Below are 14,298 nucleotides of genomic sequence, written 5' to 3' on the forward strand. Positions count from 1 at the left end.
GCCACCGATCCTGCTGATACTGTCGCCGCCACCGCACACGAGGGGACCCCCACCAGACCAGGGCAAGGTCGGAGACCCCCGCTGGCCTCGATCGTTGCCATGATCGTTCTGACCGATCAATCACGTGATCGTGAGGCAGCACCCGTGCCACCTCACTCCTGCTCCTCACCAGAGACCTGATTTACCCGGAATAGCCGGTGGAAAAAAAAATTTGTTTTCAAATCAACTGGCTGCAGAAAGTTATACAGATTTGTAAATGACTTCTATTTAAAAATCTCAACCCTTCCAGTAATTATCATCTGCTGTATCCTACAGATATATTACAGAGAAATTTGTGAAGTTCTTTCCAGTCTAACATCAGTGCTCTCTGCTGATACCTCTGTCCGTGTCAGGAACTGTCCAGAGCAGGAGAGGTTTTCTATGGGGATTTGCTTCTAATCTGGACAGTTTCTGACATGGACAGAGGTGTCAGCAGAGAGCAATGTTGTCAGATTGGAAATAACTGCACACTTTTCTCTGTAGTATACAGCAGCTGATAAGTACTGGAAGGATTAAGATTTTTTTATATAAGTAATTTACAAATCTGTTTAACTTTCTGGCACCAGTAGATTTGAAAACATTTGTTTTCCACTTGTTTCCACCGGAGTTCCCCTTCAAATCCCCAGTCACCCCCACCTTGACACAATAAGGTCATCCCCCTAGAGAAAAGACACCGTTCTGAACTGTTAATAATCATTTTATTATACCACGGGTGCAAATCATGAGACTGAATAAATGTGCATACCGCATTTATATCTAAATTTACAAGAATGGTTATACATACACTATATATTTCATCACAAATGTTCTCAAGATTTCTTCTTATGCTATGTCAAACATGAACGCTGATGATAAAGGAGGTCTGCGCACAGTACTGGCCCTCACTGGACAAAACAGAACCCCAGTCACTAAAATAGAACTCCGTCCATTCTGGAAGTCCCAAGGCATGCTCTGATACAAGCTGGAATGAGAGGGGGTGGTGCTGCTTGCTGCATTAAAAGAAAATGTTAAAGGGAAAGTGCAACAGCACCACTTCACCTATTTCTGAAAACACATGTGCATGGTCAGCCAAAGCAAATCTATAGGGTAATGCTATTGGAGAGGTCTGCTTTTGGCCTTACATTTACTGCACTATGTCTGCAAAGATTGAGGGGTTTTCTTAAAGGGGTTTTCTGGAATTCAATATATTTATCAAATTCCAGAAAACCCCTTTAAGAACAACACCCATCTTAGCAGACACAAAGGTAATGATCAATACCCATCTAAAAACAAAAAGACTTCAAATTTGTAAAAAGGTCAATGTCAACTGCTTAAAGTTGTATCTGTAAGAAAACTAAAACTAGCCAACATTATATCTTCTGCAGGTTTTTTTGTTATATTTTCACAGCCCATAAGAGCAAATGTCATTTATTATGCAGCAAGTCTAGGAAAAGTAGGTGATGCCCCTACAGGAATTGTAATGGTCATAGTGGTGGTCACCCAACATTCCCTGATACAGATATCACCAGCTAGGACCTTGTATTAATTAAAAAATGTCCTTTTTTTATTTTCTCATTTCTGCAGGGAATGCAGTCTATAAGGAACGTCCACCTTGGAACATCATTATAAGAGGTTGGAGCGCCATTTTTTTCCCACACACACAGCTCCAAATTACGGGCATAGACAACGTTACCCAATACAATTATGGCTGCTCATTGCCCACATTACAAGCTGAACTAAATATTATAACAGCACACAATCATTTGGGAAGTTTTACTAAGCCACGACCAGCACAGATAGATTCTTCAAACTCTTAAATAATACATCTTATAGAGGAGTCCCATAAACATAGATGTGTTCATATTCCTTCAATATAATAGCAAGTGGACTTGGGACCAGTCTTACTTCAGCATTACAATTCTTCATGACTGGTTACAATCCCTACTGTAACAATTATAACCGTAACACTTCAGTCTTGTTAAAGACATCGCTAGGCTTCTAACAAGATATTAAACTGCAAGTTTCATTCTGTAAGTGCAGTTTTAAGCCATTGGCTTCATACTTGCTGAAAACCGATAAAGCATTTCTTCAATTTACTGTAAGAATAGCCGCTTTTACCTTACATGAGATTATTGGCTATGATCTGTATAGGACATAAGTACTACTACATACCTACAGCAGGTGAATTAACAAGTTTTTTTCGTGTGTGTTTGTGTGTGTGTGTGTGTGTGTGTGTGTGTGTGTGTGTGGGGGGGGGGGGGATCATGAAGAGGAGATTTCCATGATTGTAACAATACATTCTTTAGTTCTTTATAGGGGAAGTATAGAATACTGACACTAAAGGTAAATGGTCCCCAGTGTTGAGTCTTCTGTACTATATAGAGGATTGGGGGAGTGTAATTATACCTTGGGTCCCGATTATGCGACCTGCATGACCGACAAAAAAAAGAGTTTTATTGCTCTAGTTGCTGCTACGGCAGCCTCTCAGGTGGAGAGTCCTAGCATCCAATCAAGAAGTCACTACCACACTCAGTTGAGAAAAAGGACTGAAGAGGTACTTGATGCAATAGAACTTTGGCACCAAGAGGGTTTGTGCTACCATTAAACGTGTATTTGTGTAGTTAAAATGACTTATTCCCTTTCCACAGAACAGGGGATGAATGTGAGGCTGCAGTGTACGACCATCGGGAACCCCCTTGGATTTCCAGAATGGGGCCTCTGAGTCTTTGTTATGTATGGAGCAGCAAGTTGCACATGCGCACCGCTACTCCATCCTTTCTATATGGAGCTGTTGAAGATAGCCGAGTGTTGCATTAGGCAGCTCCACAGAGAATGCACAGAGCAGCATGCATGTGTGACTGGCTGCTCCATTAATAACAAAGACCAGGGGCCCCATTTTGGAGATTGTGAAGGGTCCTAAAAGCCACATTTCCAGTGATTTAACACAATATCCCTATCCTATGCTTGAAATACCCTTTTAACAATTATTCCCTTTCAAAGCTCTGTACTATATTATCTTCGCAGCCCCACAGACAACCAGGGGAGCAGTACAGCGCATACTTGAATTCCATACTCGAGATTGCAGGGAATCCCAGCAGTTGTACCCCCTGTGAGCATACGGTCTTCATGTTAAAGGAGGTGCCATATATTAAGGGCCTGCCTCCTAAGTACAGTGAAACACTTTCAAAAGATCACCTTTTTGAGAAGACCCTTACCTTATCCAGACTGGATTTTCTGCAATAGATTTTCAGTTCCACACTTATAATGCATTCTCATAAGAACACCACCCTAGAAGACCAGTCTTTTTTATTTTTTGCACAATTTTGGGTGGTCATCTCAAAGAGGTTTCACGGTACTTGCATGCTTGGGCCTCAACATATGATTACACTCGTCTCCCCTCCTCTACATAAAGCTGTCAGCAGACTTCTAACATTAGTGTATACATTCATTTTTTGTTTGGGAGTTACATGTTCCTTTATTATATTTCTATACCATTGACAATGCATTTTGTTCTAATTTATCCTGCAAATAATAAAAGGTTTGTAGACAAAAACTGTAAGATGTAAGCATTGTGCAGTTGTGGAGGCTGCAGGCAGCCAGAATGTATTAGTGTGACTATACTTATGTAAAAGGGCACTTTTAACAGGTGGGCAAATACTGTAAAACTACAGGGATTCTCACTTATACTTCCTCTTTATGGGTGTGAAAATTCCTCCCCAAGAGGATAAACGATAGTATGAGAGCAGTCTAATTTCTAGGCATGATGCTCATGACACCTTTATGGTAATTTTCAGAAATGGTCTGGAAATTGATGCTTTTAATACTTGGCATTTCCAAAAGGCACAATCTATCACTGAAGGGAAATTATTAGAATTTATGGGAAAAAGAATCATAGCAGAACAACAGATGAATTCATGGCAAGGGACGATGGACCGGGCAAACGGGGTTCACTTCACAAAACAAGACCCTCATATACGGGACCTTCAGCTTCCGGCGACTCCTTCCGTAGACGTAAATGTTCCAGAGTGTTGTGAAAATGTTTGTTTATTTGTTCTGTCTCCTCGCTGGCCTCTAGGTTGGGAAGGTCTTCACGGATCTTCTGGATCAGTTGATTCAATACCTGAATGGTGACCTGAAAAGACAATGCTGGGGGTTTAGGGGTTGGAATTAAAGCCTAATGTATATAAGGGACTGATAGAATCCTGGATCACATACAATCCTTCAGTCTAGAGTCGCTAGATCTCCTAGAAAAGCCATTGTGTGTATAGAAAAGATTTTTGCTTTTTGGATATGGTTTCTATTGAACAAAGGTAGCTGTCAACTTGTGCCAACTGTAGTCCCCATGGTAGCCAATTCTTCTCTCTTACCAGCATGTGTCACTGAGTCAGACTTGTGCTATGTGCCAGTCCCAACAAGCCAGTGTCAATCTCTGTGCCAGTTCTTGCTCTTCTAAATTCTCCCTTTCTAACTCCCTTAACAACCACTGTTCCCCAACCTTCATCTCACTGTGCCATCCACTGCTAACAAAAAGCCAGTTCTGCCCTTGTTTCAGCCTCTGTTCCCTAACCTCTAAACTGTGAAACCTTCTGCTCCCTGGCTTCCATACTCTTGTTTCAACCTCTGTACTTCTCCATTGATCAACCACTGTTAATACAGAGATTATTGAGCCCTCCTTGTGCCAGCTTCTGCTCCTTTTTTCTCTCCGTGCCAGCCTCTGCTCTATGCTCACTGTGTACGGCCAGTGTAAAAAGTATTTACAGCTAAACCAGTTCAGATCTATTTGCACAAAATTCAATACCTGCATGGGATCACAAAGAACACTAATGTCCCTTAATACATACACCACAAGGCAACAATAAGGCTTGCAACCATATTATGTTGAGTTTCCTACAATGATCGAGTCTCCACTTGGCTGCCATATGGCTATATAAGATTCCAGGAAAATAAACTGGGAGAAATGTCAAAATAATTAGCTTAAAAGCAGCAAGTAATTATCACTCCTACAGTAAGGAACACAGATCCCTGAACCTGTTGTAGAAGAGGTTAATGTAAAGATAATCACTCCGTCATTGTTTGTCTCATTAAACCATCACATGGTCTGTGGGACTTTTTTTCCCCCCTGACAAAAGTTATCACTGGATGACAGATCACATTTATACTAATTCATAACCTGTACCGAAGACGACAGAGGAAAGGCTAATCACATAAAAATTAAAGAATTTCTTGTTTTCTACATCCTAGCAAATCCCCAGCGTAAAATGTACCTTAAAAGTTGGGGTGTGGATAGAGGAGGAGGAGAAAAGAAAGACTTTTTGAGAAGTATTCACGTACCGCATCATTTTCCTTCTCGTAGAAGTAGATGTATCGGTTAAGAATTTCTATGAAGAGTTGCACTTGAAGGGAAGGATCCATGCACTGGTTGGCGATCTTCAGAGCCTTTTTCAAACACTCCATGACGCGCTTGCCACTATGAATCTAAAATAAGACAAGATCAGGGCACAAAGTGAATATTTTTTTGGTTGATGAACAAGGGATTTTAGACATACATTTATAGGAGACAAATATTTTCTCAAAAGCCTGGGTTGAGTTTGCTGCTGGCTGCATGGCTCAAAGATCCCCTATAAAATCAGTGGGGTGCCCCAACCTAAGACTGGTATTGGTCCTGGGAAGATTTGGTCCCGGAATGTGGTCAGCAAGGGGCGGAAGCTGCAGTGAGAGTGTCTGTTAGCATGCATGCATTGCAAGAACTTACAGTGCAGCTAAGGATGTATACTATCCATAGAAAAGAGTCCTTCAGGGACAGCATGGAAGCAACTAAGGTCAACTCTGCAGCCACAATAACAGAACAAGACATGGGGAAATGTATCAATCCTACACCAGAAAACTGGCATAAAAAGGCAACATTTTCTCCACTTATTGCGCAAAATACAGAAAAAGAAAAGTTGCACATTTCTTTACCAAAATGGGGCTTGCGCTAACATTTTTTTTTACAACTGAAACCTGGCATTCAAGTTTTGATAAATTCCCATATGGTGTTTTGGGGGTCGCCAAGTTATTTTTAGCGTACATTTGTAATATATTCTATTATAGAATAATGCTGCTTTGTCCACTTTTTAGACCCCTACTACCTGCACTGATCACTTACCCTAAATTCACTAATACAATTCATACATATGAGCAAGCGAGATGGAGCTTTACTGAGAAATCTACAGCACATAAAGTCTATAACACCTAAAAATGGGCAAAAATGCTATGTATACATATTAACACATTCATAAGTTATTAACACAAGATTCAACCACTGCCACAAAGTAAAAATAAATTACAAATAGTCAAAGAAATAAGATTTATATGTCACATCTGTACTTGTATTGCACTGGTTTAGATACTTCCTCCTCATAATTATAAGGCTATGTTTACATTGCGTTTGGAGTTTCATTTGCTGATTCTGTTTTTTCTTGCCACTAAAATCATGAAAAATAGTGGGCATCTAACAGAACCCTGACAGCCCTCATTTAAAGTGAATGGGACGTGTCGGGATCAGTTGGTGTCCGGTGTCACAACCTCTGTCCCCGCCTGTTATCCGCAGTAATGGAACACCACAATACTGATGTGAACATAGACTTACTGAATTCAGTAATTATGCTCATTAAAGACGAGATCATCATTTGTAATTATTTGGCACTGTGCTATTGTTCAGGTCACATAAAGTTTATGGAGAGAACAAAAAAAAAAAAGAGGAGAGGAAACTGCTGCAGAGAGAAAGAGACAGATGCTGCTTCTAAGTAAAATTCTATCAGAAGCAGCAGCATGTTGGTCAATATACAGCAATTGTAAGCAGGGCTGAAAATTGAAGCAGGACATTGGGGGAGATTTATCAAAACCAGCGCAAAGGAAAAGTTGCCCATAGCAACCAATAAGATTGCTTCTTTCATTTTGCAGAGGCCTTGTTAAAAATGAAAGAAGCAAGCTGATTGGTTGCTATGGGCAACTGGGCAACTTTTCCTCTGGACAGATTTTGATAAATCTCCCCCATTGTCTTTGTCCCTCTCTTTCTGCAGAAACCCCTTTTAATAGATTTCTATGTGCAGCAGATGTAACCAGATCACTCAGTAAAACGTCTAATCTGCCTTCAACTCCGCCTCTCTAAAGACTTTTACAGTGAATTCTGGAGAAAGAGGGATTTTTCTGCAATAAGATTTATCCATATTGGGTAATGGCTGTATTGTGTTACACAGCTAATATCTGATGGGAGAGACTGGGTTCAGAGATAACTCACATCCTGGATGTTTAACCCCTTTTAATCAGTTAAGAGTCCCATTTACCCCATAATGGGACGAATTCAAGTTATAGCTCACCTCACAAAAAAAAAAAAAAAAAACAACCGTCACACAAGATGGAAAAAAAAAAAAAAAAAACTGCACTACAAAAACAGATGGGTCCAATTGTGGTCTATCTGGTTTCCATTTGTCTGTTTACTTGGATCTGATCAGACAATAAATAAAAGCTTGCAGCATTTCTTTGTCCGGCCAGGTCCCACTAATTAAAGGGATTCTGCAAAGGATAGGGGATAAGATGTTAGATCGCCGCGGTCCTGCTGCTGGGGACCCCGGGGATCCCCGCTGCAGCACCCCGCCATCATTACAGCACAGAGCCAGTTCGCTCTGTGCGTAATGACGGGCGATACAGGGGCCGGAGCAGCGTGACGTCATGGCTCCGCCCCTCATGACATCACGGCCCATCCCCTTAATGCAAGTCTATGGCAGGGGGCGTGACGACCGCCACGCCCCCTCCCAAAGACTTGTATTGACTGGGGCGGGCCGTGACGTCACAAGGGGCGGAGCCGTGACGTAACGATGCTCCGGCCCCTGTATTGCCCGTCATTACGTGCAGAGCGATCTCGCTCTGCGCAGTAATGATAGCGGGGTGCTGCAGCAGCGATCCCCGGGGTCCCCAGCAGCGGGACCCCGGCGATCTGACATCTTATCCCCTATCCTTTGGATAGGGGATAAGATGTCTAGGGGCGGAGTACCCCTTTAAGAGGTTATTCTATTGAGAGGGGGATGCGGATTTCTGCTCTGAATGGTGGGGGATGCAGTATTCTCTCTCTATTGGTGTCACCTTGTCTGCTCTGAGAAAAAAGGCATCCCTGGATAATACCTGTACATAAAGTCTCATATTAATTTTAGCCCTAGTGGCCAGAATGAAATGTCAAGATTATTTTAAAATTTAGATAGTAAAATGCAAAATTAGAATAAACTAAATCACTAAAAATTCTTTAAAAATATTCTTAAAATAACAAAAACATGTACAACTTCCTTAAGGTTTGAAGAAGCTCAAATCTTAGGCTATGGTTACACGGTGGAATGTCCACATGGAAAAGGGGAAAAGATGGATAGGGGATTAGATGTCTGATAGCGGTGGTCCCGTCACTGGGGACCCAACAATCTCCCTGCTGCACCCGGCATTCGTTTAGAGCGTCGGATGCAGCGCCGGAGGCTTGCGACATCACTGCCGCACCCCCTCAATGCAAGTCTATGGGAGGGGGCATGACGGCCTTAATGCCCCCTCCCATAGACTTGCATTGAGGGGGCATGGCCGTGACGTCATGAGCCTCCACCCCCTGCATCGCTAGTCTTCCAGCATGGAGCGAAGTTTGCTCTGTGCTCCGGATGTCTGGGGTGCCGCAGCAGAGATCGTGGGCGTCCCCAGCGGCGGGACTCCCGCGATGTCATCTTATCCCGCGATGTCATCCATCTTATCCCCTTTTCCATGCGGGCATTCCACTGTGTAAACATAGCCTAAGATTTGACCTTCTTCAAACCTTAAGGAAGTTGTACATGTTTTTGTTATTTTAAGAATTTTTTTAATATTTTTTAAGAATTTTTTGTGATTTAGTTTATACAAATTTTGCATTTTACTATCTAAATTTTAAAATAATCTTGACATTTCATTCTGGCCACTAGGGCTAAAACTAAGCTGAGACTTTATGTACAGGTAATATCCAGGGATGCCTTTTTTCTCAGACCAGACAAGGTGACACCAGTAGAGAGAGGGAATACTGCATCCCCCACCATTCAGAGCAGAAATCCGCATCCCCCTCTCAATAGAATAACCTCTTAAGAGGTCACAGAGAATGGACAGTAGCATTTTCAATTCATCTAAATGGGACCTCTCTGGATCTTGCTCTTTAAAGATACCACTAAGTGCTGTTAAAAACAGCTCAGGCAAGGGATCAGCCCACATAACAATGCACAAAAAATAATAATAAATTACAATCAGAAAAAAGAAACAGATTTTTTGCAGAACCAGACAATTTAGATGGTGCCTAGACAAGATATTACTAACCGATCCCCCAAAACACTGACTTCTTCTGTTATGGCATAACTACTGTTTATGGACAACGTAAAAGCAGCCTGTCATGCTTGGCATCTATGGATACGTTTACCATATATAAAAAGCAAAGTCGGGCTCTAACACCCACATTTGTATAATCCTATAGGAGGGATCTGCTGTTTGGTTAGAGCCTACTTTTAGCACTTTTCCCATCTCATACTTTTAACACCTCTACTCTTAGAGCACCTTCTCATCTACCGGACGTAACAAGCTAAAGAACAGGAGATGAAAGGACAACCTTATCAATTGTGCCATGTACCCTCGAGCTGTGAAAACACTGGGCAAGTGCAAGATGCTACAAGCTCTACCTTAAGTTACTTTTCTAGGTGAGGTTTTCCTTTAAGAGTCTATTGAAAAAGTGTTATGGAAAAAATACATTTTTAATTGTGGGTGAAGCAACAAAAGAATGTGTGGGCCATGTTATACATGGTTACTGTGTAAAGGGAGGAGGAAAACTGAACAAAAGTAGGCGACTACTGTCACATGGAAAGTGTAAAACAATTACCTCCACATGAACAAGCCCTTGACTCGCTTCTCTTTTGTCATGTATCCTATGAAAAACTCTGGAGCAACGACTACGATTCAAGGTAACCGAGTAACCAACCACGTTAGGAATCCAAAGAAATACTTGGACTGTTCGGCATTACTCAGAATTACCATTTTGTATGGTTGAGGGCAATAAGGATCACATACTAAAATGAGGGAGTAATGATACCGTCAAATGAATTCTGGCATTCATGGATTATCCAACAGCCAGAGAAAATACATTAAATATATATAACTAAACTCTTTAACACAACCCAGAATAAATGTTACCACAGAATTAGAGCAATTCAAGATTATATTTAAGTTTTGTGCTGGGGTATCAGACCCCAGACTGAAATTAGTGTAATAGCACAGCTCTATCCCTCAGCTAGACAGTAGCTCAGTGTTTCACAAACAGGGTGCCTCCAGCTGTTTCAAAACTACAACTCTCAGATAGTGCTGGGCGGTATACCGGCATGAACCGGATACCGTTTTTTTTTTTCTCCCACGGTATGGATTTTTGCCCATACCGATATACCGGTCAGGCCCCTCCCCCACCCTCCGAGTCAATATAAAAAAAAAATAAACTTACCCGTAATGGGGGTGGTCTGGGCCATCCATCCTTCCTGTAGTGTCTGGCGGCATTCCGGGTGGAGGGTGAACCGGTCCGGGCTGTCCTTCTCCGGGGGTCCTCTTCTCCACTCCGGGCAGGCTCCGGCCTAGTACACTGCATAGACGCCGCTACGCTGTGACGCCAGGTGCGTCGCTGCGCACGGACGTCACTGCACAGCGGCGTCTATGCAGGGTTACTAGGCCGGAGCCTGCCTGGAGTGGAGAAGAGGACCCCGGAGAAGAAGGACAGCCCGGACCGGTTCACCCTCCACCCGGAATGCCGCCGGACACTACAGGAAGGATGGATGGCCCGGAACACCCTCCCCGGACGGTCCCTGCAGCAACTGGGAAGGTGATTCAGGGTTCTGGGATGGACAGGGGTCTGTATAATATACTATACCTACAGTAGGCCCTCCAGCTGTTGCAAAACTACAACTCCCAGCATGCCCGGACAGCCAACGGCTGTCCGGGCATGCTGGGAGTAGTAGTTTTGCAACAGCTGGAGGCACCCCTAGTTGGGAAACACTGACCTATACTATACACTACTATATAGTCCAACATGCTGGGAGTTGTAGTTTTGCAACAGCTGGAGGCTGTAGGGTTGTTTGTTACATCTATTTAAAAGGGTACTCCACTGCCCCAGTGTTCAGATCATTTAGTTCCAAAAGCCCATTTAGTTCCGCTACGCCACCTCAATGCAAGTCTCAATGTAAAAAATAAATAAATACCGTGAAATACCGTGATACTTTAGAAAAATACCATGATACTCATTTTTGGTCATATCGCCCAGCAGTACTCTCAGCATGCCCTGACAGCCAAAGGCCTGGTTGGGAAACACTGCAGTAGCTATATGCATATAATCCATACTTTCTTGATGGATCTGTTATTTTGTGTCCGTGGTCAGGACACAGTGAAAAAAAGAACAGTGTGAATAAGGTCTTATGTATCTAGGGGGTGATTTATCTAACCTTGTGCAAAGAAACAGTGGAGAAGTTGCCCATAACAACCAAATCAAATTCCAGCTTCTCATTTTCCGACTGGTTGCTAAGAGTAACTGTTATCCTGTTCCTCTGCACAAGGTTTGGTAAATTGTATAGATCACAGACACAAAGGGGGAGATTTATTAAAACCTGTCCAGAGGAAAAGTTGCTGAGTTGCCCATAGCAACCAATCAGATCGATTCTTTCATTTTGCAGAGGCCTTTTCAAAAATTAAAGAAGCGATCTGATTGGTTGCTATGGGCAACACAGCAACGTTTCCTCTGGACAGGTTTTGATAAATCTCCCCCAAAATAACAGATCTAGACCATAATTTATTGCAAAACTATGTGGACTCTTGTTGCTTCTTGTTGTTTTCATGTCAATTCTACACACACTCCAGGAAAACATAAGTAGCTAATTCAATAGTCTGATCTAATGGAAGGAGACAGGGCGGGAGGGGTGGAACGAGAGAGCAGGGACTATGCATTTCTATGAGGTCAGGGACTAAATGCAGAGCTCTGTGAATGGTAGAAACAGTCAGCCATTCTCTACATATCAGTTCAATACATTCTGTATGAACTTCTTTAAATAGCTGACAAAAGAGGTTTTCTTTTATGTGAATACATTTCCAAGGAATAAGTCATGTTGCCACCAAGGACTTTAAGAAGGCATTTGTGGATATCTCAATAAGAGTAATGAGTCAACATATAAAGTGCTTTTTTCCTAAAAATTAGATGAATCCCCAGTTAAACATGCCTTGAGTCATTCACTCCTTATTACAGCTCTTATATGAGCTGTCATCCAGCTTTCCTAATCTCCTGATTGATATAAAATAGTAGATAAAGATAAAATAAATGGGTAGCAGTGCACTGTGTCTATTTGCTTCTCCTGGTCACTGATACACTGTTATCCAAGCATAGCCTAAGTGGTGTATGTATTCCCAGAATGTCCGTGTGAATCCCTACACAACTTGTACTTAGGCTCCATGCTCTTGTTCTCCTCACATCATGATATTGCCCTATCACTTGCAGTCCTGAGCTTACAGTCATCACATGAAAAGGCAGGTCACAGACTCCCAAAGGATAATGATGCCCCCCCTGAGAAATAATCTGTGCTGTGGTCAAAATAACCTCTACCAATAAAGAGTGGTCCCCGAGTGCCTCCTTGTGAATAGAGCATTAATGTGCCTGTGTGACCCCCGCTGCATTTACTGTCTATGGGACTGACTGTAATAGCCAAGCACTGTACTTGGCTTTCTTGTCATTTGTTTACTGACTGTGAATGAAGCAGCGGTTACACAAGCGCACTACTGCTTCATTTATAAGGGGCATTTGGAGAAGCCTGTTCCCTTAATCAGCGGGGATCCAAGCAGTCAGGCGCCCAGCATTCATATATTTATTGGCTATCCTGTGGTAAGTGGGCCAACCCAGTAAAGAAAACAAGTTCTCACCTCTTCACCATTCTTATCTGTGTTGCGTCCAGACCAGAAGAGATGAGCGGAGGTGCTCACGGCCCTGCACTGATCTGGCTTCTTCAGGAGCTTTGAGGCAGCCAGTGCACTCTGTGTCCTCAGAGGCTCATGGTTTTCTTCACTGAAACATTTCATCTTCTCAAAGGTTCCAATGATGAGAGTGATGGCCGCCAGCTGTGCCTTCGAGTCGCTGATCTCATCTTCATATAGTGAAAATGCCTAGAAAGCAGTTATAGAACAGGGTAGATGTGTATTGAAGTTTATACATATCAATGAAATGCAAAAAAAATAAAATAAAAAGTATAATAAGGTTACATACAGTCATGGACGTAAATGTTGGCACCCCTGATATTTTTCAAGAAAATTAAGTATCTCTCACAGAAAAGGATTGCAGTAACACATGTTTTGCTATACACATGTTTATTCCCTTTGTGTGTACTGGAAATTGTGGAAAAATATCAACAATCTCAAGGCTACAAGTCCATCTCCAGAGATCTAGATTTGCCTTTGTCCACAGTGCGCAACATTATCAAGAAGTTTGCAACCCATGGTACTGTAGCTAATCTCCCTGGGCGTGGACGGAAGAGAAAAATTGATGAAAGGTGTCAATGCAGGATAGTCCGGATGGTGGATAAGCAGCCCCAAACAAGTTCCAAAGAGTCCTGCAGGCTCAGGGAGCATAAGTGTCAGTGCGAACTATCCGTCGACATTTAAATGTAATGAAATACTATGGCAGGAGACCCAGGAGGACCCCACTGCTGACACAGAGACATAAAAAGCAAGATTACATTTTGACAAAATCACCTTGAGTGAGCCAAAAGCCTTCTGGGAAAACATCTTGTGGACATATGAGACCAAGATAGAGCTTTTAGGTAAAGCACATCATTCTACTGTTTACCAAATACGGAATGAGGCCTACAAAGAAAAGAACACTGTTCCTACAGTGAAATATGGTGGAAGTTCAATGATGATTTGGGGTAGTTTTGCTGCCTCTGGCACTGGGTGCCTTGAATTTGTGCAAGGCATCATGAAATCTGAGGCTTACCAATGGATTTTGGGTCACACTGTACAGCCCAGTGTCAGAAAGCTGGGTTGGCTTCCGAGATCTTGGGTCTTCCAGCAGGACAATGACCCCAAACATACATCAAAAAGCACCCAGAAATGGATGGCAACAAAGCGCTGGAGAGTTCTGAAGTGGCCAGTAATGAGTCCAGATCTAAATCCCATTGAAAACCTGTGGAGAGATCTTAAAATTGCTGTTGGGAAAAGGCACCCTTCCAATAACCTGGTGCAGTT

General features: G+C 42.5%; 1 protein-coding gene across 3 annotated transcripts in view; it reads right to left on the reverse strand.

Moving 5' to 3' along the window:
* Positions 1 to 715: 715 nt before the first annotated feature.
* Positions 716 to 14,298, reverse strand: part of VPS35 (VPS35 retromer complex component) — a 109,288-nt gene continuing 95,705 nt past the window's right edge. For all 3 annotated transcript variants that reach the window (XM_056525702.1, XM_056525703.1, XM_056525704.1), the window contains exons 15-17: positions 12,982 to 13,221; positions 5,350 to 5,493; positions 716 to 4,150 (exon numbers count right to left, since the gene is read on the reverse strand). In XM_056525702.1, the coding sequence (XP_056381677.1) occupies positions 3,971 to 4,150; positions 5,350 to 5,493; positions 12,982 to 13,221 (564 nt within the window). In that variant the 3' untranslated portion in view covers positions 716 to 3,970. The remainder of the gene's footprint in view (positions 4,151 to 5,349; positions 5,494 to 12,981; positions 13,222 to 14,298) is intronic.

The sequence above is a fragment of the Hyla sarda genome, chromosome 6, assembly GCF_029499605.1.
Source record: "Hyla sarda isolate aHylSar1 chromosome 6, aHylSar1.hap1, whole genome shotgun sequence".
Taxonomy (NCBI): Eukaryota; Metazoa; Chordata; class Amphibia; order Anura; family Hylidae; genus Hyla; species Hyla sarda.